The sequence below is a fragment of the Carassius carassius genome, chromosome 22, assembly GCF_963082965.1.
Source record: "Carassius carassius chromosome 22, fCarCar2.1, whole genome shotgun sequence".
Taxonomy (NCBI): Eukaryota; Metazoa; Chordata; class Actinopteri; order Cypriniformes; family Cyprinidae; genus Carassius; species Carassius carassius.
The window spans coordinates 12907939-12933752 of record NC_081776.1 but is presented as its reverse complement, the minus strand read 5'-3'; the positions used below and the strand labels follow the sequence as shown (position 1 = coordinate 12933752).

At 36.3% G+C, this 25814-nt stretch overlaps 3 protein-coding genes across 4 annotated transcripts; 1 reads left to right on the top strand and 2 right to left on the bottom strand.

Moving 5' to 3' along the window:
• Positions 1-1063: 1063 nt before the first annotated feature.
• Positions 1064-6077, bottom strand: LOC132098992 (GRIP and coiled-coil domain-containing protein 1-like). Of its 2 annotated transcripts, XM_059505330.1 has the most exons (3): positions 5957-6077; positions 3243-4391; positions 1064-2806 (listed from the first exon to the last, which is right to left on the bottom strand). In XM_059505330.1, the coding sequence occupies exons 2-3, from the start codon at positions 4341-4343 to the stop codon at positions 1502-1504; spliced, it is 2406 nt and encodes an 801-aa protein (XP_059361313.1). In that variant the 5' UTR covers positions 4344-4391; positions 5957-6077; the 3' UTR covers positions 1064-1501. The 2 variants fall into 2 exon arrangements, with proteins under 2 accessions (XP_059361313.1, XP_059361312.1); XM_059505329.1 differs by lacking the exon at positions 5957-6077 and having other exon boundaries at positions 3243-4728.
• A 2090-nt stretch (positions 6078-8167) lies between these two features.
• On the bottom strand, positions 8168-10237 carry LOC132098392 (ragulator complex protein LAMTOR4-like). The gene is made up of 4 exons (XM_059504517.1): positions 10135-10237; positions 9855-9935; positions 9295-9412; positions 8168-8989 (listed from the first exon to the last, which is right to left on the bottom strand). The coding sequence occupies exons 1-4, from the start codon at positions 10135-10137 to the stop codon at positions 8892-8894; spliced, it is 300 nt and encodes a 99-aa protein (XP_059360500.1). The 5' UTR covers positions 10138-10237; the 3' UTR covers positions 8168-8891.
• A 190-nt stretch (positions 10238-10427) lies between these two features.
• On the top strand, positions 10428-11875 carry LOC132098990 (V-type proton ATPase subunit F). The gene is made up of 2 exons (XM_059505328.1): positions 10428-10685; positions 10994-11875. Exons 1-2 carry the CDS (start codon positions 10528-10530, stop codon positions 11193-11195), a joined length of 360 nt encoding a protein of 119 aa, XP_059361311.1. The 5' UTR covers positions 10428-10527; the 3' UTR covers positions 11196-11875.
• Positions 11876-25814: the final 13939 nt, after the last annotated feature.

The window sequence follows — 25814 nt, the reverse complement described above, 5'->3', positions numbered from 1 at the left end:
CTCATGCTGAACATTTTATTCATATTTTGACTTTTTCAGTAGAAGTTTGTGTAGATGCTTATTCTGTGATTTTTGTGTTTGATCATCAAGTTTCATTTTAAATTATGCCACTTCTGCAGTATAATGATATGTTTGAAAGAGCCATATTATGTTTTTATGGTCGGGATTGTTTTTATTAAAGTACATGTTTGAACAGACCAGCAGTAAGTGTTTGGATGTAAATTATATTTCAGCTATATGCTTATTCAAATGTGTTTCGCAGTCGTAGACCTTCAGAAACCCCTCAACACTGCACATTTTGGAAGACTTCATGATGTGATGCACCTTATTCGACTCATCTATTATTAGTAGTGTTCATAACTTATATACAAAATGTGCAGCTGTGAAACTCCCAAGACCAATGCTGAAAATACTGGATGAATTTAAATCTCATACTACTCAGAAATATTAAGAGTAGTATTGTATTTCATATTCGGCTACTGTTTTAAATGATGCAGGGAGTGCCTATGTTTTTAACAGCAAGAACACACTTGATTTCTCAATATACTGTAGTTTTTATAATATATAATAATAATAATCAACTGAGCACTTAGTAGTAGAGAGACATTTTTTTTTGACATTATTCCAAAATAGTTAATTGTTTTGGGCAAAATTGAAAACACACATTTACCTGACTGATAAAATATGTAAACAAACCAAGATAAGTGTGAAAGTTATCTGTAATTAGTCTTCTAAAAAAATCATAATGTATGTATGGCTTATATAAAAGGATATCAGTGTAGTCATCAAATGCCCTAGACTGTCAGGAAACAACAGCTCAGTAAAACACATCCAAAAAAGATCTTTACGATGTTAAAGAAGCTCACATCACGCTTAAGATAAAATTCAAAACTGCTATAGGTTTAAAAACTCAAAACAACTGTTAGATTTTTACATGTATTTTTTTTATTAATAATACATATTCCCGATAATAACCCTGGAATTAGTTTTGTGTGTTAAAATATATACATGGAGTTCCTTGTGTCAATATATGAAAAGTGCTGTTGCCTGAAGGCATTACTTGCTAGATTCCCTTGTAAAAGACTGCTAGAGCTTTTTAAGAACATTTTCTTTGGCATAAGCCCTTCTGTAGATGTTAACCTTTCAAATTAACCAAATAGTGTTACATTACATCTCCAGTTATTCTACAAAATCAATGACAATGGTGTCAAGATCTAATTATGTTGCACACACAGGAGGAAAGTTCTGGATGACTGGTTAGCTATGTTACATGATACAATTCTGGATTCAAACCATTCATAGAGTGTGTAGTATCCTGTCATGCAATAATTGGAGTACATGTCATTATCGGAAACATATCCACATTGTGGCTCCTGTTATTTGGTACCTTCTCACACTCCACACAAAAAAAGTGGTGAATAAAAATAAATTAATATTTATCTCAGCACAATAGAACCGTACACAAGTCAGCACATAAGTCTCTCTTCTCAAATCGTTTGCATCATCTCATCCCTGTCGTCCACCAACTGTGGTGTTGCTGCTTTAGCACGGCTTGTTTCTCTTGAGGACTAAAGTGCAAAATTGTCAAAATGGCCGTGAGTGTTTGCTGGCGCCCTCTGGTGTCATGGAGCGTGAGAAACCTATAAATGACGTTCTTGAGATACTCAAGGTTGGCCCCATCTCTCCCCTGGTCCCGAATACGCTTGTCCAACTGGCACCGTAGCTCAGCGACCTCTTCTTCATGCCTCTCACCATTAGCAATCAGCTTTCCTTGAAGCTGATGCAAGTCTTCTTCTAGACGATGCTTTTGTTTGCGCAAGATGGCCACATCCACCTCCTTGCGTGCCAGCTGTTCGGCATACAACAATAAAGTTGGCTCGTTGGGACCAGCTAGTTTTAGAGTTTGAGCAATAATTTCGCTTTCTTCTTGTTCTGGATCAGCTTCCTCTTGGTCACCTCCTTCTATCGCTGTACTGTTATTTGTAGCTTGCCTTCCAAAGCCGATCACCGTGGCCGCCCGGAGTCGCTCCAGCTCAAGGTCTTTTTCCGCAAGAAGAGCCATGGTGCGATCTCTCTGTTTGTGCAACTCTTCCTCAAGCCGCAAGAAGTTCTCCCTGTGTTGAGCCTCCAGCCTCTCCACTTCCTGTTTGTGGGTCTGCTGAAGAACTACAAGCGCTTGTTGCCGCTCCTCCAGGTCCCGTTTGTGCTGGACTTCCGCTTCGTCTGAAATTATACGAAGGTTGATGTACTTCTCTTTGAGCTCGGCCAGCTGGTCACGTGCTTCTTCTAACTCTTTGGCCTGGTTGCCATCTTTTGTGTTCTTGTTTTTCAAAACACCCTGCGCCCTCATTTTGTAACGCTCAAATTCCTCCCTAAGCTGCCGGAGCTCTTGCTGGTAGTGAAGCATTGAAGCCTTCTCACTCTCTGAGACTTCCTGGTTCTTTTCTCCTTCCATTAGCCTTTCGATGTCCAGACTCTGGTCTTGAGATTTTTGCGCAGCAAGGAGGAGTAACTTCTTAACCTGCTCGAGTTTGTCTTTCAACGCGTCCACGTTCAAGTTGGTGTCATCGATGTTGAAATCGGAGGTCATTGATCTGTTGACTGCTGCGATGGCGAGGGTTTTATTCTCAGTGTCGAGTTGAAGGATGCGTTCTCGCAGCCTCTGAACGTTTTGTTGGTCCTTCTGTCTGGCCTTCTCGCAGGCACCCAGTAGATCGGAGAGCTCAGACACTCGCTCCTCAAGGCTGGCAACTCGTGCTTCCTCCATTTGTGCCTGTTCTCGGAGACGCTCATCTGCTTGTGCCACCTGCAAAGATTCACAAAGGAAATTAGAATAAATGTTTAGATTTGCAACAGCCCAGGGGTGTCCAATATTGCTCCAGGAGGGCGACTATCCTGCAGAGTTTAGCTTCAATATTAATTAAACAGCCCTAAATCAACTAATAAAGTTTTTAGGATTACAAGAAAATTCTAGGCAAGCGTCTTTGAGCAGATTTGAGCTTAACTTGACAGGACATTTGCCATCCAGTAGCAGGACTGGACACCCCTGCAATGATTATATCAGCCAGCCTAATTAATTAAGAATAAGTGAGTGAACGTTTATCTAGGGGTGCATCAATATTACAATTCAAAGTTGAAAAAGTGCCTGTTTAGTCAAGTGGGTGGTATGAATAAATACTGGAAACCTCAGATGTCGTGGACTTCAATACAAAACTGTAAGATATGACCTCTTTGAAATGTACCTTTCTAATTTCCTGCTGAAGTTGCTGGTTGAAGTGAGCTTTGAGCTCTGCAATCTCTTGCTGGAGCTCCTCGACCCGTGGATCAGGTTTGCTCTTCTCCGCTGCTGCAGCCTTTAGGCTCTTCCTCAGCTTCTCTCGTTCCTGAGTGATCTCTTTAAGCTGTGTTTCATAATCTATCCCTCGGTCTGCTGCCTGCATGGCTTCAGCCAATGCCTCTCGTGCATCCTCCAGTTTGAGTTCGGCATTCTGTCTCAGTCCCCTCTCCTCCTGCAGGAGTTTCTGGAGCTCTCGGAGCATGAGTGCATGATCGCCCTGCTCCTGCTCCCGTTCGTGCTGCTGGGTGATGACGCGGGCTTTGCTCTCCGCCAGCTGCTCCTGCAAGCTCTGAATCTCCACCTGGTGCTGCTTCTGCTCTTCCTCCATCCTGACCTGTAGCTCCTCCAGTTCCTGCTTCATCTTGCGCTTGTCCGCCTGGAATGAAGCTTCCATTCTGGATTTTTCTTGAGTGACGGTGGCTAAGGAACTGGTCAGAGTGGACAGCTGCGTCTTTAGTTGGATGACACGGCGGTCTGTGTCCGCTGCAGATTGCGGCATCTCTGTACATCCACTGCTGCTGGAGCTGATACCACTTTCAGACCCACTCGCCTCCTCAGATTGCTGGGGCATCGCGTTTGCGACAGTCCCAGCGATGGCTCCATCTACAGAACAGCTTTGGTCCTCCTCTATTTGGTCTCCTTTAGTACTGTTGCTGGTGACGCTAGTGGCCGTTTCAGCAGAGGCTGCTGTATCCAGGCTGTCTTCGCTGTGAAGTGAAGATCGGTCATCCCCAAGGTCAGAGGGCAAAGGTCGTTCAGCGTTTTCTGAACCTCCACCAAACGACAGGTTATCACCATGCTGGCTTAAATCAACCTCTTGCGAAATGGTCAGAACCTTCAGGCTGGCTTCCAATGCCTCTTTTTCCTTAAGTAGGCTTTGGTATGCTCTGACAACATCTTTAAAACGTGTCTGATACTTCACAAGCTGTTTCTTCTGCACTTCAATGGTTTCCAGCAGTTCCTTCTTGCTTGGGCCTCCACCAAAGCTCATACCGAACTTCTCCATGGTGTACCAGTGTCAGTCGGGTTTCATACTCTCTGATGTGATTTCCACCTAGAAAGTAAACACGATATTCGGAGTTTTGCTTCAAACCTAAACATCTCCAAAATGCTTTTGTGAATAATGTTTGTTTCACACTTCAGAATTATCCATGGAAGGCACAAGTTATAAAAGGAAAATAAAATACTTATAATTCGTCATTAAACTTTTTTGTTTGCTGTTAGTCTTTGAGACAGCTTGTGTCTGGTATTTTAAGAAAATACTGACTGTATTTATTGCTCATATTGTTGATTGTTGCCTTTAACTAGTTACCAAATTGTAAAGGTGTTAGAATACATACATTATATTAAATCCCACATTGTGACATTTTGAACTAAAACACTGTGCAAAACATTTTTTTTTTTTTTTGGCAGCATTTGGCAACTTAATTTATTGGTGCATTACCACCACCAACTGGACCGGAGAAGGGATCAGGATATTTGCTTGTATATAGGATTGAAAAAAAATAAATAAAAAAATAAACAACAAGCAAAAACAAAAACTTTCTTGTTTAATTTACTTTCTTCAAATGTAATAATATCATCATATATCTTACTTGCCATTTTCCATAAAAGACCTGATAAAGTTGAGGCGTTTTACCTTTTCAATGACTGAATAAGATGACGTCTCCCATTGTTGTAGGCTTATTTCCTACAATGAAGTATTACATGATCAGCTGTTTCTAGTTGGCTTCAGTGAATGCATTCCCCAGCTGGGCGATTTCAGTTTTATATAATGTAGTTAAGTCCAGTATGACCCATTCTAATCTGAGTTAGGATACTTCCTTCCTTTCAATTCCTGCTCTCCCTCCTCCCAGCAATGACTCATTTTTGTATAAATGTCTACCTGTTTTATTCTATGCCAATATACATGCCATACTAATAATTGTACATAATGTTCTAATGAGTCCTTTAGCTTCTGCTTTATCAATGGTACTTGTAGATCTACTTGCTTTATTCTTAAGAGATTGTTTAGCCAGAATAACCTCCTTATAATTTCCCTCCACACCAACATGAGCATGAACCCAAATGAAACATGTAAATATACCCGTAACTTTTATATTGTACATCATACGGAATATCTCAACTATGATATCCATCCTAAACGATGACCTGCCAGATTATATACTTTCAAGTGATGAGTAGCTATGAGATGTAATGAGAGTGTTATTTATTTTCTTCTCCTCTATCCACTGCAGGGTCAATTATACTGCCAATAATTGTGTTGACAAATGATTGGTTACTCTTTTCTTAATATAAAAAACACTCATTGGGATATAACGTTATACAGCTGCACCTGCATATCCTGATTCAGGATCTTTGGATCCATCTGTGAATACAAACACTGATTATGGGTAATGTTTCTCAAACTAATGCTGGACTGTATATACCATATTGGAAGTTGTTCACTGAGGTCAACATTTGGCAAAGGGAATAAACAAGGAGGAATGGAAGAAATTGAGACCGTAATGTATTACTTTACTGTAATTGACACAATCCTGTATTTCTTGCCTTAGAATGTAAGGTTAATTTCATTTGCTGATCATATAAACGTATTTAAAGGAAGAAATATCGCATTACCCGGGTACGTGTCCTGTTTACTCGCAGCCGTCGCTTCCTGGATGGGAAGTGACGTTTGAGTGAAAATTAAAAGTTTAAGAGTATTACAAAATAGTGCATTACAAAACGATATTATATGGCAAAATATTCAATTTTTCTTAAAAAAATGCTATCTATAAAAATATCCATATAATAAATATGAATAGAAATGGAAAAATTCAGTACTTTGCTTATTGTGGTTAATTCGGTTCTCAAAATTAAACGGTCAGTACCGCCACCTATTGATACTTTAAGAAGTCTCATTGCTTTCAAAATCAAAGTTATGTATAACAAATGTGCATATTTTGGCATTAGCATTATATTCTATTTGATATTCCAGTGTGGCAGTATTAACCTTTAAAACCCATGTACAATAATATTAACCCCCCCCCCCCTTTTTTTTCTTTTTAAATTCTAACAGTTTATTAAACCTTAAGACAAAAATCTTAATACAAATTAAATATAATAATAATTAAGAATTAAAATGTTTAGTTTTTATTTTTAGATTAAATGCTTTCAGTTTAACTTTAGTTAAAATATTATTCTAAAATATTCTAAAGGTGTATTTCTTCTCAGTTTTATTTCAATGTCTATTCTTTTCATTACTTCTTATTTCAGTTAACTAATTGACAGTGAGAAATGTTTCTGGCTGAAGTATAGGTTTATTTATGTGTATTTTGTTTTTAAATAATATTTATTTTATTTCAAGTAACAAAAACGTCTCTTTGTTTTAGTTTTAGAGGAGTTTAACCATAACCTTGATTTCGGAAAAGGGGTAAGGTTCTTCTTCTTTGTTATGTTTAACTGCGATTCGCAAAATTAAAAGTGCACTACTGCCTCCTACTGTCACCGTAGCATGCGTAAACATAATTCTGGAATATTTTACACCATCGGAGTACTCTTAAAATATGTGAAAAAATTATAATCACATGATTTGTCCGGTACAAAAAAATAAAATAAAATAATAATTATCACATTCTGTCATTTTTTTCTTCTTTTTTGTAACTATTTTTCTGTGGATCATCTTGCACTGCCTTGTGTCCTCTTAAAAAAAAAACTCTCCAAAACCTTATGAGCGATTTGTGCTATAACATCACACACTTCTTTAGTAAACTGTGCACTGTGGGGCTGTTTCTAAAAGCATCTTGCTCTGTTTTTATTCAGCCACAGGAGGTTGAACTGAGATAGGCAGCGCTGCTAGTATTGACCTGCCAAAATCTGGAAAGACAGACAGTGAGTTTAATGCAATGTTTACTAAGTGTCTTAACAGTAGTACATCTACTTTCATTACTCTTTTGCTTTTACATATGTTGAGGAATTGCTTCATTTTCCCTTTTTGTCAGTGTTATGTTCAGGCCACATGTGCCACCCAAGGAACAGATCTCAATGTGGGACTAGACTGGTTATCTAAAGAATATGAAAACTGTCTAACTATTAAGAACAAAGATGCAAATAAATAACATATGTTACAGTTCAGTAAATGTTGAAATGTTCTTGGTTTGTTTCAACACATTTAGGGACTTTGTAATCAGTTCCTGTTCTAAAGCACTTTTCCCCTTTCTTTGTCACTCTTTCCATATATTACTTTTTTTAAAGCCTTATTAGTCATTTGACTTTGTATAGTATAAGTGTGTATTGCTATAAAACAGAGATGAAATATTAAGGCAAATATTGTACTATTTTAGTGGAAGACAGGGATAAAAGCATAAAGGACTTCTGGAATAATGAGTGATTTCCAAAATGTACTCTCATAAAGCATTTCATTCCTGACTACGTTATAGGAAAACAAGTTTCCTTCAAGTTTATGAAGCACTATTAAATTTTAATAACGGTTATGATTACGATACAGTACCGGTCATTCAGTCAAGATTATGTCAGACTAAAGCACTTTTGTCAATTCGTAATAGGTTAGTTAAATAAAAACTATTCTTGCTCTACATTATGTTAATGAGTGGAATCATTTAAATGTATTTGAATATGTATTTATATTTTACTTTATTAAGTATTCAGTATAAGCTTAATGAATGGTAAAACCAAGACAAACATTTTAAGCTCTGAAATAAAGGTTATAGTATAATATTTAATTATTCAGCATTCATTGTTTCAACCACAAATAATTCAAAGCTTTACTTTCTACAACACCCCCCCCCCCCCAAAAAAAAAGAAAGAAAGAAAAAAAAAAAAAGGAAAGTCAAATATGCATAGTACTTTATTTAATATATTACAGTTAATGCAATAATTCAAAGATGTGATTTCAAGCATGTTAATTGAACACATTTGTAAATAGACCGTAAAAAGGATTCAGTGCACATAAGCTATCACAGATCCAAGGGAAAATACATTCACCCCACTACAAAGTCTCACACTGGAATCTGAAACTTCTAATGAAATTATAACACCCAGTGTAAAACTGTCAAAGACAAACTGCTTCCGTGGCTAATGCATGTTTGTATACATGATTCCAGTCTATTATGATTCCTGCATAAAAATATGATGCGATAAGCAGGTCCGTAAGGGTCCTGTATTTGTATGAGGAAACCATAGGTTAATGGATTGTACTGGTTAAATGTATTTACGCATATAGTATACATCCAGTAATATCGTAAATGTGACCACTCAAGCATAAATGGGAGCTAAAATATTGACAGAATTTACTCCTGCATGAAAAGACATCAGATGAACCCCTTAACCAGTCTGTAACATTGTAATTGTACAAGAAAAACCCATTCAGTTACTCTGGCTCAGGACAATTATACCGGACACCACCCTCAAATTTGTGTAATTAAATCTTTTACAAAAGAAATTGAGTGTGATTGTGCTAAACATCAGATGGTGGTAATGGCCGGGTCATTTCAATGTGAGGGCACCATTTTGAACTTGTAATAATAAGTAAGATCAGTCCATATTGTCCTCTTTACTACACAATAACAGGTTCCCGCTGGTTGTTCTGCCTTTTGACTACAAAAATTCTCTGTCCGGAGATGGTCACAGCATAAACGTAATCTTCAAACATCACTGTGAGAAAAAAAAAAAAAAAAAAAAAACATTATAAGGGCATCAGGATATTTACTAAGTGACAAATTTACATAGATTTTGCTGTAATATCGAAATCAGGACACAATTGTTTAAATTACAATTAAGCAAGCATATTTGTGTTATAAATATGTTTATTTTATATATTACAGTAATGACAGATAAGGGGAAATTGTATCATGAAAAAGCAAAATTAGAAATTATAGACAAACACATTACTGGCAGGCTTCAAGAGATTCACCTGTGTGGGATGTAGAGGTCCACTTGAAAATATGTATATTTGTTACCTGACATGCGTTTAAAAGGGGGCTCAGCTGTCCCATGCAATCTGAAACGGCAAGCTGTTCTGACCATCTGCATGATCACTCCTGCTGTGTGCTCGTCATTCTCCAGCTCTCCTGCGGACTGTAACAGGGCAAGATCTATCCATCAATCAATCCATCCATCTATCTTTCCCCATTTACACACACATCCGTATTTTTATTTAATATAAATTATATATTACATTAAAATGTCCTGTTTGTTTGGACAATTCTACTGGAATTTGTTTTTCAAGACATTTCATCATGTCAAGTGGTTGCAAAATGTAAGGTGATGAACTTTACTGCACATTTAGTGTTTAATCCCTTACGAAAAATAACCATGGTTTTATTATAGTAAAACTATGGTTTTTTGGCGTGTTGACTACCATTTGTATAACCACAGATTTACTACAAATACCATGGTTAAACTATGGTTAATTTAGCAAAACCATGGTTAATTTGTAGTTACCATGGTTTAACTATAGTAACCATGGTTTTTTGGTTTTATTTGTAGTAAAACCATGGTTAATTTTCATATGACTTACCGCCAGTACTCCTTCCTCACTGATAACCAAATAGCCGGTCTGATCGGGTATTCTCTCTAAACCTTGGGTCAGAGCGGTGGTCTGCAATTCAACACAAGATAATACAGGAAATAAAATCAGCAGAGCTCATCTGGCTAATGGCTTCTCATTTTTATCACATCTTTTACAATCTCTATCACTTTTTCTGTTTTCCGTACGCATGCGCTCACAACATCAAAAACTTTCCATCAAAAGACATAATAAGCTGGACAAATACTCCCATAGTAAACCTTGTATTTACCATTTTTAGGCAGTGCAGATGAATTCACACTGTTGTGTTCCTGCACACCCCGCCTCACGTGACTGACGAGCACGCAGGCGTCGCGTGTTTACAACGTCGCATCTTTTTCTGTAAATTTGACATCACTTTTATGTTTTTTTTTTAATGCCCGGGAATGTACAACAGGTGATATATCCGCGAAATGATTACAGAGTTAATCATTCTCATTTAGCCATCAGATTTGCACAATAACACAAGCAGCACAGATCCCAGATCAGCGCTCACGGGTTAGTCAAAACGGAAGTGCATCTCTCCAGTAGTCAGCTGATTTAAGCATATGATCCCGCAGTACGGAAAAAGAAACATTTCATCCGTTCCGTCTGTTATTTCAACGAATATAAGCAAAAAGACAAAATGCTTGGACGGGGGAAACTGATCGCCGTTATAGGGGATGAAGACACGTGTACCGGATTCCTCCTCGGTGGGATCGGAGAGCTGAACAAAAACCGAAAACCCAATTTCTTGGTGGTGGAAAAGGACACTAGCATCGCAGAGATAGAGGAGACCTTCAAGTAGGATAGGATTTGATGACTGAATGATTTAAGATCATACCTATTACAATTCATATAACAGCCATAAAAAATAAAATAAAATAAAAAATGGTGCAATCATATATGTATGAGATTTTGCCTATTATAATAATTTTTTATCATTGTTATAAGGTTCATCACACAAACACACACTGTCTATCTGTCTGTCTGTCTATCTATAGTTTTCAAATAATAAATTTTGACTGAGAATAGTAGTCTGCATAATTTTATAATACACAGCACAGGTCATTTTTAACTTGATTTTTAACATCAGTTCTATCTATTTCCAGGAGTTTCCTGGCTCGCAGTGACATTGGCATCATCCTCATCAACCAGTTCATCGCAGAGATGATTCGTCACGCTATAGATGCCCACATGGAGTCGATCCCGGCCGTTCTGGAGATTCCTTCAAAAGAGCATCCGTATGACGCCTCCAAAGACTCCATCCTGCGACGGGCCAAGGGCATGTTTTCAGCAGAAGACTTCCGATAAGCCGATACCCCCGTGGGGGCATGGTCTGACCTGGGCAGACGTGAGAAGAAACAAGTTTTACTTCTTGATCTCATCCATATTGCTGAAGCTGGAACCCCTTTACAAAGATTAAATAATGATGTGTTGTTAATGTGATGTTCTGTGATGTGTATTTTGCCATTCCCAAGAGTGAAGAAGAGGACATTTTTGTTAGTGCTCCTAATAATAAAGTTTTATATAATATTTATATATATATATATATATATATATATATATATATATATATATATATATATATATATATATATATATATATATGACAAAAATATGTGCTATTTTACCCATTGTGTAAAAGACATTATATACCACAAGAGATTAAGTTAAAATAATTTATTATAAATAATTTTTAGACCTTTAAGTTCTTTCATTTGAAAGGTAATGTCATATATATTCATTTGAAAGGTAATATCATAATATTGGACTGCAAAACAACCGTTCACTTAGTGACCCAATTTAAATCAGTCTCAAATAACTTAAAATGCTAACTGGACATCTTTGGATCTCTGAAATCTTTCTTTTAAATTTTTATAGGGTGACACTTTGAGCACTGCAAAGAACTTTGCATGGTGAGATGTTATTAAAATGTTAAATTATGTCTTCAGAACTGTGACTTGCAGTTTATTAAAGTAATGGAGTCTGACTGGAATCTTTGATTTTGTGTAATGAATGTCTGATGTTAAAAAACAATAGTAAAAATGTGTATTATTTTAGTATTATATTAGTAATATATTGGTATATTATTTACAATATATTAGTATACAATAAAAAATATAAAAAGCAAATGTAAAACCACATGATGTTAATAATCATAAGAAATGAGAAATGAAGTGCTTTGGTGCCAGTTCTTGAAAATCATATTATCACTCTATTGTCACCAGTGTTGGGCAACTAACTATACTGAATAATATTATAAACACAACACTTTGTTTTTGCCCCATTTTTCATGAGCTGAACTCAAAGATTTAAGACTTTTTCTATGTACACAAAAGGTCTATTTCTCTTAAATATTGTTCACAAATCTGTCTAAATCTGTGTTAATGAGCACTTCTTTAATACAACACGTTTACTCACTATCAATCACCACTAAGTGTTTGTAATAACTTCTGACTGCGATTCAATGTAGATTTTGGCCAAATGATGAGGCAGAAGTATAGAAGATTTTTATGGGGAAGAATGATACACAATTACAACTTCTGTGGGGCGTGTAGGAAAGTAATGTTGCTAGCAATTTAACTAATTACTGTTGCCAGAAAGTAATAAGTAAAGTAATAATGTTACTTTAGAAAAAAGTATCTAGTAACGAGTAATAAATAAAATTTTTGGAGTAACAAGCACAACACTGGTTGTCACACACATCAAAGTCTAACTGAAAACTAAAAACGTATTCATCAAAGTTTACTGTATAGGTCTAAAGGTCTTTGCACACTGAGTCTGAAATTTTCGGACATAAAAAAAAAAAATTCAGATCAGGTTCAATTTTCAGTGTTTTCGCATCCATAGTATGCATTTTGATAGGAAAGGATGATGAATACGAAAAAAAAAAAAAAAAACCCCGGAAAAAACATATGCGAAAATTTCGGATTCGGTGTGCAAAGACCTTAAGATGATAGGAAGTGATTCATCATTCTGTGGTTTCTTACTCTCAGCTACAAAATGTTTTTTAAAGTACACTGATAAAGTCACATCACTCTTCTCTGTCCCCGTCTCATTCAAGGACAAAATCTACTCCGGCTTATGGGAATTGCACACAACTCAGATCCCAAAAAGATTAGAGCTTTTGAATAATCAGGGAATTATATATAAGCTTAATTCAGCTCTGGTCTGCTTCATTCACATTCATTCTGTTCAGTATGTCAGTGCTGGTGATGAACAGCATGTGTCTTGACTCTCGGCTCTCTCATCCTCTGCTAGAGTCTTGATTTTTCCACCATTAATAGCACAAAGCAAGATATTTTCATGCATACCTATAAGTTAACATGTATTTCTTCCACAAAAAAATAATAATAATAATTTTCCCAAACCCTAATCCATACTTATGATGTATTCTTTTCAACGGTGGATGTCACATGGAGACTATTCCCAATGTTACAGAGAGGAACTCCACAGAGTATATCAAGACCAATCTGACGAAAAGGTATAGAAAATTTTGAGTCCTACAGAATGCCAAAACAGTTCTCTCATTTAAACCAATCGTTTTGACTTTTCCTAGTTCCGAAATAAGGATAAAAAAAGGCATTCTCTGTAAGTCATGCGTTTATCATTATTTTTTTAAATGCATGCAAGATTATATTATATTATATTATATATATATATATATATATATATATATATATATATATATATATATATATATATATATATATATTATATATATATATATATATATATATATATTATATATATATATTTTTTTTTTGCATGTGCAAACTTGTCCAAGCTTTTTACTGGTAGCTTGTATATAAATATAAACTCTATTTATTCTGTAATGTGCTGTGTTTTTCTTGTATTTAAAAATAATGTTAACATTTGCATTTAAAATAATGGAATCATTATTCCCATTGTAGTTGTTAATTAGTTCATTAATGCATGCTGCCCTTCTGACATATAACATAAAGACTACATGCACAAAGAATGCTTGTTTTGTTCATAATCACGCTGATAACAATTACATTGTGTTTTCGGCCTCTGTTAGGAACACTCATCTAAAATGCCAAATGAAAATGGAGTCATTCATGACAGCTTTCCTTAATCGTTTTAAATCACTAGCGAAATGTCACCATAAAGTAGAACAAATAACTTCCTGTCTCATTATTCCCGTGTCACTCTCTGCATCACCTTCATTCTTTTTGACACTCAACAGATTCACTATTTGTATCGCAGCAAATGGCCTTTAAATAATTTCCTTACTGTCAAAAGGACAGGATATTCCATTTGAAATCCTCATTCAGTATTTCTTGGTGCCTGAGATTCTCTTTCATTTCAGCCGAAGGCTTTGTCTTCTGTCCACTTGCTCCTTGTGGAACCTGGGGTCATTGCTACAGACTGGAAATGAGATTGGGGACATGACCAGTGATCCATGGGAATTCATAACTGCCAGTGCCACATTTAATTTTATTGAGTTATTGTTCTTGTTTCCTTCAGTTTCGTTCCTGTCTCCTTAGTTAATAATTCCTGCTTAGTTAATAATTAGATTAGATTAAATTGTCTTTTGTGTTGGATTGCAAAACCGTATGACAAATCTATAAGAGACATTATATGTGCTAAGTTTGTTTCATGTATGTTAAGAGGAAGCTGATTTTTTTTTTTACATTATCTTTCCTTTATTTTTTTAAAAGAACGTATTTTCTTGACTTCTGTTTCTGAATATTTATTATTAATAATGAATTTACACAATATACAATGTCCTATAAAATTCAACAGCTTTTATTTCCAGCCAATTTCTTAACATATACATTAAAACATAAAAAGTCAAATAACTGAGACATAAAGAACTGAGACATGACCCCTTGTTACACTTGTTTCACAGGTGCATATGCAATAATGGTTCATTGAACAAGCATGAAGAACATTATTTAAACCCTTGCTAATAGAGATCTGCAAAGCTTATTTAGACTTTACAAGATTACTACAGCCCTGAAACAACAGATAATAGATCAGTTAATGCAGTTATGTGGTTTGACATTAACAAAAGATATGGCTGACAGAATGTTCTTTCTCAAAATAAAAACACACTTTGTTGAAATACCTTGTAAGTAAATGAATATCCACACACTTCAGAGCAAAATCAGAGGTTTTCCCATGATTATGGTCCAACATTGTGACTCTAGGAATTGATTTGTTTAATATATGGTGACTTATTTTCTCTCTTTATACTACAAAACATTGATAAAGTCTAATTAATCGTCTCTGCCTGTCTCATTCGAGGACAAAACCAACTCCTGCCTGTGGGAATCACACACATATACAGATGCCTAACATATTTAAAGAGCTTTGAATCCTCTGAGAAAGAAATACATAGTTCATTCAGCTCTGGTCTGCCTCACTTTTATATTCACTCTGTTCAGTAAGTCAGTGCTGGTGATGAACAGCAGCATGTTTCTTGTCTGGACTCTCAGCTCTCTGATCCTCAGCTACACTCTTGGGCTTCCCAATCCTAATAGCACAAGGTAAGATATTTTCAAGCATATTTGGAATATTGTCCTCAAAATAGACCAAATTCTACTGCATTGCATTCATTTTCAGCAGTGGATCTCACATGGAATCTTTTCTCAATGTCACCGAGGGGAACTTCACAGATAGTGGGACCAATCAGACCAGGTATAAATACACACAAACATGCTTAATGATGACTAAATAAAACAGCGTGAATGATGTTAACAGACTAGGGTGGGAAAGCAGTAAATATGCAGAATTCTGACCATCTTATGCATGTTGGGCTCTTTTTCTTTTCCTTAAATCAGGTAAGAAAAATGTCTTCATTTCTTCAATAAACATGATGAAATCTACTCTTTTCATAAACAGTGTTTCCTCTGTCACTGTAACCATATGGCTAATATTTGTAGTAATTTACTGCTGTTCATAAGTAAGAATGTCAATCACGACAACTCTCTGAATAGTTTTAGTATATTAATGAGCATGACATTGTTAATGTATTTGGTCTTGTGGACTAGATCTGATATACATGCTTGAGTAGAGCATGTATGGACTTGCTAGTGATAGATACACAGACTGCTGTCAGCATATAAAATATGCTGCTGTATGAATAAGTATATATAATCCCATAGCAGATCTAGACATGTGGAGCTGGGGAAGGTGGAGGGTTTAAGATGTTCTTAAAATTTAATTAAACTTGTGTGTCTTTTTTCAGTATCATTTCATGTAAAGATTTTTTACACACAACATTGTATCACATTTTAAGACTGCAAATAAAGTACCCAGTAACAAAAACACAGCTTTTTTTCCCCTTTTTTTTTAACTTGAATTATTTCATTCTGAGTCACCGTAACAACATTCAATCCAATAATTTATCCTTGCGAACACAAATCTGAGTCTATATTAATGATACCAAGTCCTGTCTTGATTTGTCTATTTAGTCATGTTGTTTGTTATACAGATGTGCTAGTAATATTGAATTTGTTTTTTCTTGCTTTTTAGGTCAAATTTCACCAGACGCATTGGGTGAGAAATTATAATTAACATTATTAAATTGAAATATGAATTTAGCTATTTATGAACGAATTAATCACATTCACATGAGTAGCTAAAATTCTTCCAGGAAAATCTATGGCATCTAAATATCTGTTCTTCACAGTCCCAGAGGATGTCTTTTGCCTACCTGTGGCACGCATAATCTAGGCCACAAGTTGCAGAGTGGGGATGAGAACGCAGGGGAGAGTGCAAGCGACCCATATGGACCTGGGAAAAAATAAGAGCTATCTCGGAGAAAGATGGTTACTTTTATTTGCTTGTTTTCATTTAATTGTAAAATATCTTTACTTTGAACCATGCTTTGATTCAAAAATGCAAACTTTCTTTACACGTTTTATTATTCATGTGAGAAGATGCAGAAATATGTTAGCAACTCTGCTAATGTCATCTTGTCACACCAATAAAGAATACAATTATTTTTATTAATATCCATAGACTGATTTTCTTTATTTCTATTTTTTTTATCACATATGAAAATATATCTACAAATAAGTTTTTTATTTTCTTTTTTTTATGTATAGGTATCCATGCAACTAATAGCACATATGTTCTGCAAAATTTATGAATCAAATCTGTCTAACATATCTAGGCTGCATATTTTCATAAATATTTCAGTTACACACTGTAAAGCTTCTCACTCACAGTACAGTGAAAAAAAGAACTGGTGTAATTTTACTCAGAAACTATAACTTTCACAATCAGTTACAAAGAAAAGGCATGTAACATGTTGAATTAAAAAGGAAACTTTGAAGTAGAAAGACTTAAATAGTATTTACTTATAAAATACACTCTAATAATCTTTGTTTAATTTACAACCTTTTTTTTTTTTTTTTTACAGACAAGGAATGAAAGGTGGAGGCAAAATGTCTAACTGCAACTGCATGTGATCACCAATAGAGGGCCCTATAATATAATATAATATAATATAATATAATATAATATATTATAATATAATATAATATAATATAATATAATATAATATAATATAATATAATATAATATAATATAATATAATATATTATAATATAATATAGCGATGACTTACAGTTTTTTACAATCGCTATGACAGATTTTTCAATACATTTAACAAATTTCCTAAACTCTTAACACACCAACACACAATTGGCAAAACGGTTAATTTCATGCTCAAAATCACACATTGTAAACTAAACTCCAAATCTAATTTTCAAAATACAATAATACACTAACACAATACACTATGTCTACCAAAACACTGCAAACATGTTTCAAAATCAAATAATTATTCAAAACACTAACACATGTTCTCTTCCAACAGGAACATTTAGTCAATCATAACACAATGACAAAAAAAACACTATCATCAGCTGAAATTACAGAAACTGCATTATTTTATGTGACAGGTCTGCCCTTATACAATGGACAGTACAGTATATTGTATTGATCAGAGATTGTGTTTTGCACTGTAGTTTCTTTTGAAGCCTCTCTACATTTTTGTTTTGTTGGGTTTAGTAAATGCATGCATTTTGTCACAAAAAATGAATGACCATCTCAGAGTAGCTTTATAGAATGTACAGTTACAGTTCTAAAAAAAAGACAGAGACAGAATTGCTGCAGTAAAGACTTTATTTGCAAAAGGACATTACTGCAAGATATACAAACAGAAAAAGCACCGGAATAATAATTAAAAAAAACAAAGTAAACTTCTAATCTGCCCGGTCTTCTGCATTTGGCCACATGTTCTCATCCACATCACACCTGATATCTTCTCTGGCAAGGCATCGTGGGAAGAATCTTTTTGCATGCCTTATCCACCCCTGGCAGTGTTCAGCTGTGATGTCTTGGCATGCAGCATCCATTGCATCCAGGAGGGACATTTGGTCATGTGGGCGATGGTCAAAAACCTTCCATCTCCAGGATGAGAAAAACTCCTCAATGGGGTTGAGGAAAGGGGAGTAAGGAGCAAGGAAAAGGGACACCATCCTAGGATGGGCGTCAAACCATGCTGTGACTGCACGGGAATGGTGGAATGCCACATTGTCCCATGTGATCACATATATTGGCAAGTGGTCTCCCACCTGTCCCCTTTCTACCTCTGGCACCAATCTTTCGTGCAGGTCTTCTAAAAATAGGAGAAGGCAGTCGGTGTTGTAGGGGCCAATCTCACATTTATGCAGGAGTGCACCATTGTTGGAGATTGCGGCACACATGGTGATGTTGGCTCCTCTCTGGCCCGGCACGGTAACTGTGGCCCTTTTGCCAATTATGTTTCTCCCACGGCGACGCCTTTTCGCCAAGTTGAAGCCAGCCTCGTCAACATAGATAATTTCATGTGGGACTTGATTGGCCTCCAACTCCATGACTCTCTGAAAGTAATTAGACACAGTGTATGTACATGCTGTGCTGTACTGTATATCTACTGTATGTCCTAATGTACTCCAGGTTTATAGAGTAGTTTACTGCAAAACACACTGTGTATAGTACAGTAATGACTGTATTGCATAACCTTACCTGGACGTATTGGTGACGGAGTTCTTTGATGCGCTCACTGTTCCTTTCAAAAGGAACTTTGTATAGTTGTTTCATTAGGACTCTGTGTTTAGCTAGAGTCCGAGAAATGGATGTTATGCTGATTGCTGCAATGTTCCCAAAGACAAGGTTGTCCTCTACAACTCTGGACTGAATGTCCTTCAGTTTTATTTCATTGTCAGCAATCACCATGTTGACAATAGCAAGTTCCTGTTCTTCATTCAGGAGCTTTCCTCTGCCCCCTGAGGGAGGTAGACGTTGAATCCTTAGAGGAACAAAATACAGTTACATATTAGAGACCGGAGGCATACAGTCACTCTAATACTGTAAATGGTAATATTACAGTATTTACAGTACACTTTGCTGTAGGAGAAGCAATATCCTACCTGTTGGTTTCTCTGAAAATACGGACAATGGATGCCACTGTGTCCCGGCTGAGATTTGGTTGTACTCGTTCACCAGCCTCTCTATATGATAGCCCATGGTTTATGACATGGTCAATGATAGTTGCTCTTATTTGATCAGTTACCCTAGCTCTGGTCCTTCTTTGAGCGCCACCACGCATTCTAACTCCTCTCCCTCTCCCTCGCCCCACTCCTCTGTCTCGTCCTTGTCCTTGCCCCACTCCTCTCCCTTGTCCTTGCCCCACTCCTCTCCCTTGCCCTTGTCCTTGCCCCACTCCTCTCCCTTGTCCTGGTACTCGTCTTCCTCTCCCTCTTGCAGGCATTCTTTCTTTCTTTCTTTCTTTCTTTCTTTCTTTCTTTCTTTCTTTCTTTCTTTCTTTCTTTCTTTGTGTTGCTCTATATTGTTTCTTTTCCACACAAGATCAGCCCAAAGAGTCCTCTTTTAGAACATATGATCATGTGATTGAAAGAACCTCAACACCTGAGTGTGCTTCCTAGATGGGAATCAGCTGTGATTTATATATTTGCATAACTTCAATAAGCTGTTTCTCATGAGCAATGGAATAAAAGTCAGGGAATATATTTGTGTTTCAATTCACAATATGAACAGCTGTTTACCTTGACTTTAGCCTGTAAGGTTAGGTTTAGAACATGGTGTTATCTGTTCTGACATACAGTGTTAAATCATTGGTAAATTTGGCAGCTAAAATCCATTGTTTTGGTCTTGTTTGAGTTTGTGTGTAAAAGAAGTTCAAGCATTTTAAATTTGTGTTAATTGTATGCATTTTGTGTTAAAGCAACAAGAAATGTGTTAATAGTATAGCTTACACAGGCGGATGTAGTGCTAACTGTGTTAAGAGTTTTGGTAAATTGTTAAAAGTATTGAAAAATCTGTCATAGCAATCGTAAAAAACTGTAACAGTGGCACAGCTGGCACTAGAGGATATTTTACCACTTTATTTGAGCACAGTTCAACTGTATCAGTCTGCTCTGGTCGACTGATTTCATGAAACCAAATGAAAGCTACAAATAAACAGTTTAACAGTAAGCTGAACAAAAATAGTGAAGATTTTCTAAAGGGCTCATCACGAGACATTAAGAAATAAAACAATCAACTTACACCTCTAAGAAAAAGAAAATAAAAAATAGAAAAAGATAATTGTGACTTTACACAGTATCTAACAATTGTAACTTTATTTCTCATTATTGTGACTTTATATCTCACTGAATAAACTTGTACGAAGACTGTCTTATATTTTATTTTTTAAACTTTATACTATTTTATACTTGAGTTTCTATCTCCCAGTATGACTTTGCATCTCACAATTGCAGCATTATGTCTGCTAATTACGATTTTACATCTCACAAGTGTGATTTTTAAAAATCTCCAATATGACAATTTTCAACTGCGACTTTATACTTTTGAAATCACTTTATTTCTCAGAATTATTCCTTTACTATATTGTCACATTATATACTTTATATTTAAGTGTGGAACACTTAAAATATTTGAATATTACTTGAGCAAGCTTCCAAAAAGAAACATTGTCTATAATAAAAATGTTGTTTTATTACTCTCCAAAACAAAACAGTTTATACTATGCAATAATCCTGTATGGGGATATCAGTAACTTAAAGATAGGTTGGTAATGCAAATTTAATCTAACAATACTATTTTAATTTGTATAAAGTCTCTAATAACCAGGTATTTGTCCCTCATTTTAAAGATCAAGAACAAAGAACAAAGGTCTCACAGAGCATCACAATGTTTCTGAACTGTCATCGGTCTCCAGATTTATGAGAAAGAGTGCTGTGAAAGATTAAGTTCTGGCCAATTAGTTCCACCCCACTTCCAACCTTCTGAACGATTCCAATAATTCTGCTGCCACTCACACGCTGAGGAGGGAAGAGGCCAACAGATTTACTGACTACTGAGCTCTCAGAAGAGATAGAAACCATTATCTGTGATTACTCTGGGTTAATCAGAGGGTCTTCATCATCACATCCACTCTTCATTCAAAGGTAAATGTGACACGTCATGTTGCTTGCGATTATCATCTTGCTATAAACTAAAAAAAGGGGCCTCAAGTGGTTTATGTGTGTCTATCTCTGTTACTGACACTATTGGATGAGAGCTGAATTCAGCTGAATGATGACACTATTGTCTTCTGTCGAGCTGCTTTATAGCTGAATCGAATTAGTTTCATAAATAATCAGTTTTCCAACAGTGACACTGTTATTGAACTGAAATGAATTCCATTGAACTGACTCAAGCTGAATAACGACTCTACTGTCTTTTACAGAGCTGATTATAAATGAATTAAACTTGTTTCATACTTAATTGACTTTACACTATTATTGAACTGAACCAGCGCTAAAGCTGAATAAGACACTATTGTTTTTTCAGAGCTTCTTTAAAAGCGAATTTGAATTTGTCTCATGATGAAATCTGCATGATTGATTCTTTTATTGTCCTGTTTATTACTCTGAAGCTGCTTTAAAACAATCTGTATTTTAAAAAGCACTCTATAACTGAATAACCATTGTTAATTTGTTTTCTGTTCTCACCATATAGCCAAGAATATCATGATGACTAATAAGGCAACATCCATAACACTGGAAAGTCTTGTCACAGTTGACGTGAAACAAGTCCAAATCGTTTTTTCACACTTCCACGTTCCTGGTTTCCACATTGGTGTTTGCAGGGTAAAATTATTTTCAGCAACTGCCGAACCTAACAAGAATAAGTTTTGGATAGCATTTCAATTTCACACGAGTTATGCAAACTCTTGCTGTAATGTTTAACCTCGTACATTTGATATTGGTCTAATGTGAACAGTTGCAGACATTAGTTACTTAGATTTGATGACTTAGCTGAGAGATTATCTGTTTCCTTCCATGTACCTTTTCTTGTTGTACTTTAATTTTCTTTCTTTTACTTGTTTTTTTTTTCAGTAAACCTAAAGGTAGTCTGATAGATTTTAATAGTTTGGACTACTTTCTTCTGTGTCGAACGACAGCTTTTTATGCCACAGTGAGGTCACCACAAAGTGGATTAAGACAAAAGTGAAGCTCTCCTGCTGTGCCACGAAAGTGGATGCCTGCCAAACCACAATACATGCACCTATTCACACATAATAACCGCAGCATTTTGGAGTCGGCTTCACAGCCAGGCCAATTTCACTCCATTACTAAAAATGCAGATGAAAAGTCTTTCAGTGGTTTTTAATCCTGACATGAAAGGGTAAGAGTTCTGGGTAAGTAGAACTTTCTAGAAGTTTCTTTCTTTCACTCACTCACTCCTACTCACATTTCCTCTCTATGGCTGTTTTGATGTAATCAAGGGTTGTTAGTTTCAGATTGAAATGCCTATCGTTGCCTCATAACAACCTCTTATTGACCAATCACTTGAGTTGCCCAAGTCCTTCCTCTCTTTTTAAAAATAGGCCTGGTCGATGGTCCTCATCTTTGTCTTCTCTATCCTATCAGTCCAACCTTCTCCCCTTATCTTCATCACTCACTTCCTGATGGAGCAGTCAATGTAGGCTGATCATTAAAGGTTATAATGACAGTGTACCTGTCTCTGCTCACAGCCACTGCTCATTAGAGGGCTCTTCATTTTCTAAAGAACAAGCCAGCCCTCTCTACATCCACACAAGGGCAAGGCGCACTAGTCTCTGTCATTATAGATGTGTGTTGGATTGTAATTTGCCATTGAGCAGATGCTTTTATATCACAAAGCGACTTATATTAAACTAACCCCCATTGAGAAGCATGTGGATACGTGTCGGATAAATACAGTGATGATGGTTCATACAGATCATCTCAACTGTTTCTCAACTCCATCTCATTTAATATCATCCTCAATCTCATCTCAATTTAATCTTAATCTAAAACTAAATCTCATCCTCAATTTTGTCTCAACTCCATCTCATCTCATCGTCAATCTTGTATCTCAAAACCTCAATGTCATCTCACCTCATCCTCTATCTCATTTCAACCACATTTCATTTAAACTTATTCTCATTTTAACTCCACCTCACCTTCCTTTTATCTCATCATCTCATCACATATCATCTCACCTCATTCTCAGTCTCATCTTTTAAACTCTCATCCTTCACCTCTTCAATCTTACTTCATCTCAGTCTGATCTCATCCTTTGTTTCAACCTGTCCTCAGTCTCATTAAATTTTAATCTCAGCTCATCTCATCACATCTCAACTTCACCTTATCTCATCACAGCTTCATCTTATCTTGTCTCAACCTCAACCTCAATCTCATATCAATCAAAATCTCATCTCAATTATGTCATTCAGCTCTTCATCTCAACTAATCTCCCTCTCCATCTCACCTCATCTTTCAGTCTCAAATCATCCTCAGTTTAATCTTCACCTCAACTGAAGCTCATCTCTATGACTTTAATTGCATGTACCCCCTCTGTTCTGTCTTAAACCTGGACTATCAGTGGGGTAATTATGTGAAAGATGGAAACAAATTGCAGTTAATTTCTGCAAAGGAATCTCACAGGCAGTTGGCTGTCAGCCACCCTGGCAATAAATTCACATGGCTCACAATCAACTGACACAATCAAATGCCTTCACACTCCCTACACACACGTCCGTGCCAACTGAGCTTCCTCTGTATTTGGGATTCAGTCTCTTATACACATGAAATATGGCAAACATTATACAGTAATACAGAGGAGAGCCGTATGCCCACAGAGATGACTAGAGTGTTAAAGTCTCTGCCAACATGTGAGCAAGTTAACAGGAGAACTTTTGATGCTGGTTATTAATGATAAAAAAGGAAATCACAGTCACAAGAAAATTGGCAAATGACCTTGAATCCTATGACTATTTGTCATTCACTGTTAATTTAATACACAAATCAGGTTGTAAAGTTCAAGCTAATTGAAAAGAAAGGACAAATATTGGCTCATGTCACCTTCCTGTTACCCACAGAGGTCAAGAGCCGACATACAGTGACTGCAAATTAGAAATCCTTGATAAAGTAAAATTGACGTTTTTTTATGCTCATAGCAAGACCATCAGATCCATAATACATAATCCCTTTTCTGTTTTCCCTGCATCTCTTCATTTATTTTCCTCCCATTCATCTGTTTTTCACACGTTATTGACTCATCTGCTTTAATACTCTGTTACTCTCCTCAGGCTGCGCCTGTGGCCGCTCTCCCAATCTCTATCTTTTGTGTGATGTCCCTGTAGAACCCAGATGAATATAAATGTGAAATGTCAGGGTGTCACCTCTCAGCTGTGTTGGAAGACTTTTGTTACCCTGCTCTGCCAGAAAGCAACATTCGCCTGCTCCAAGCCAGATATCTGCTCCTCCTCAGGTGTTTACAGTCCTGCCACAGACTTGCTGGAACCGGAGCTGACGAATGAATGTGGGTGCCACATGTTGTTGTTGTTGGCCTGGTTGCCAGTCACATACACGAAATCAGTTAATCCATCCAAATGTCAATAAAACTGCTATGTTTTTTGATTATAGGCTTGTAGATCAAATTTATTTAGTTCCAGTCTTTGATTTTGATTGGCACAAGTGACCATATTTATGTCAATTTTTTATATGTGTATTTTTGTATTTTTCTATCACTAGGCTTGACTGCACATTACAGACAGACGTCAGTTTGGGCATTTATCATAGTAATAGTGCATTTCAGTGACTCTTTCAGCAGGCTACATCGACAATCCAGTAGAAGATGACAAAGGACTGGCGACTCATTGAATCATTCATTCAGCTAATTCATTTAAAACGCTGATTCATTGAAGAATGAAACACTGCTGCTGTGTTTTGCTAGGACATGCGTGGTGTTTGATTCTGCTGCAGCTTTGTTTGAAACTGTTTATGGGCCGTAAATAGGCAAGATATCTAACATTGTGGGCCCTATCATACACCTGGCCCAATACCCAAGTGTTTTTTGCTATTTCAGTTCGACACATTTATCATTTTCGAGATGGTCCTCACTGCAGAACATAAGTCCAGGGGGCATGGCACAACTCCTCCCACCTGACATATATATGCGCATGCCCAGTAGTTCTTGCTGTATGCCATCTAGCCTTAACCATTTGTATGCCAATGGGCATGGTGGTCTGAAAACGAGGTGTTCAGGCACATTGTTGGCGACTTGGTGCTTTGCTATTTTGAGGCAGCTGAAATAGACTATGCTTTTGACGAACTGAAACTTGGTCTAAATTCAGTGGCAATATTTTTTTGTTCAATAAAGAGTGCGTTAGTAATACGTGCCTATGGTCTGCTCGCATGCAGGGAATAGGAGATGCGATTGATTGGTTTATGGCATGTGATGCCAAATACACAGACTTGAATCATTAATAGAATAGGTAAAATACTTTTGGACCATGTGTCTGGTGCTGTGATCATTTTTTCCATCATTTAACTAGCAGAAGTGGATTCGGACATAGCCTAAGTGTACTTGCGCAGT

Excerpts from the sequence above, each read along its gene's own strand:
- LOC132098990 (XM_059505328.1), top strand. The coding sequence starts at position 10,528 with ATGCTTGGACGGGGGAAACTGATCGCCGTTATAGGGGATGAAGACACG. Across the intron at positions 10,686-10,993 it reads GAGATAGAGGAGACCTTCAA|GAGTTTCCTGGCTCGCAGTG; the intron begins GTAGGATAGGAT and ends ATCTATTTCCAG.
- LOC132098992 (XM_059505330.1), bottom strand. The coding sequence starts at position 4,343 with ATGGAGAAGTTCGGTATGAGCTTTGGTGGAGGCCCAAGCAAGAAGGAA. Across the intron at positions 2,807-3,242 it reads TTCAGCAGGAAATTAGAAAG|GTGGCACAAGCAGATGAGCG; the intron begins GTACATTTCAAA and ends GAATCTTTGCAG.
- LOC132098392 (XM_059504517.1), bottom strand. Across the intron at positions 9,413-9,854 it reads GTGAGGAAGGAGTACTGGCG|TCCGCAGGAGAGCTGGAGAA; the intron begins GTAAGTCATATG and ends GCCCTGTTACAG. Across the intron at positions 8,990-9,294 it reads CCCTTTTAAACGCATGTCAG|TGATGTTTGAAGATTACGTT; the intron begins GTAACAAATATA and ends TTTTTCTCACAG.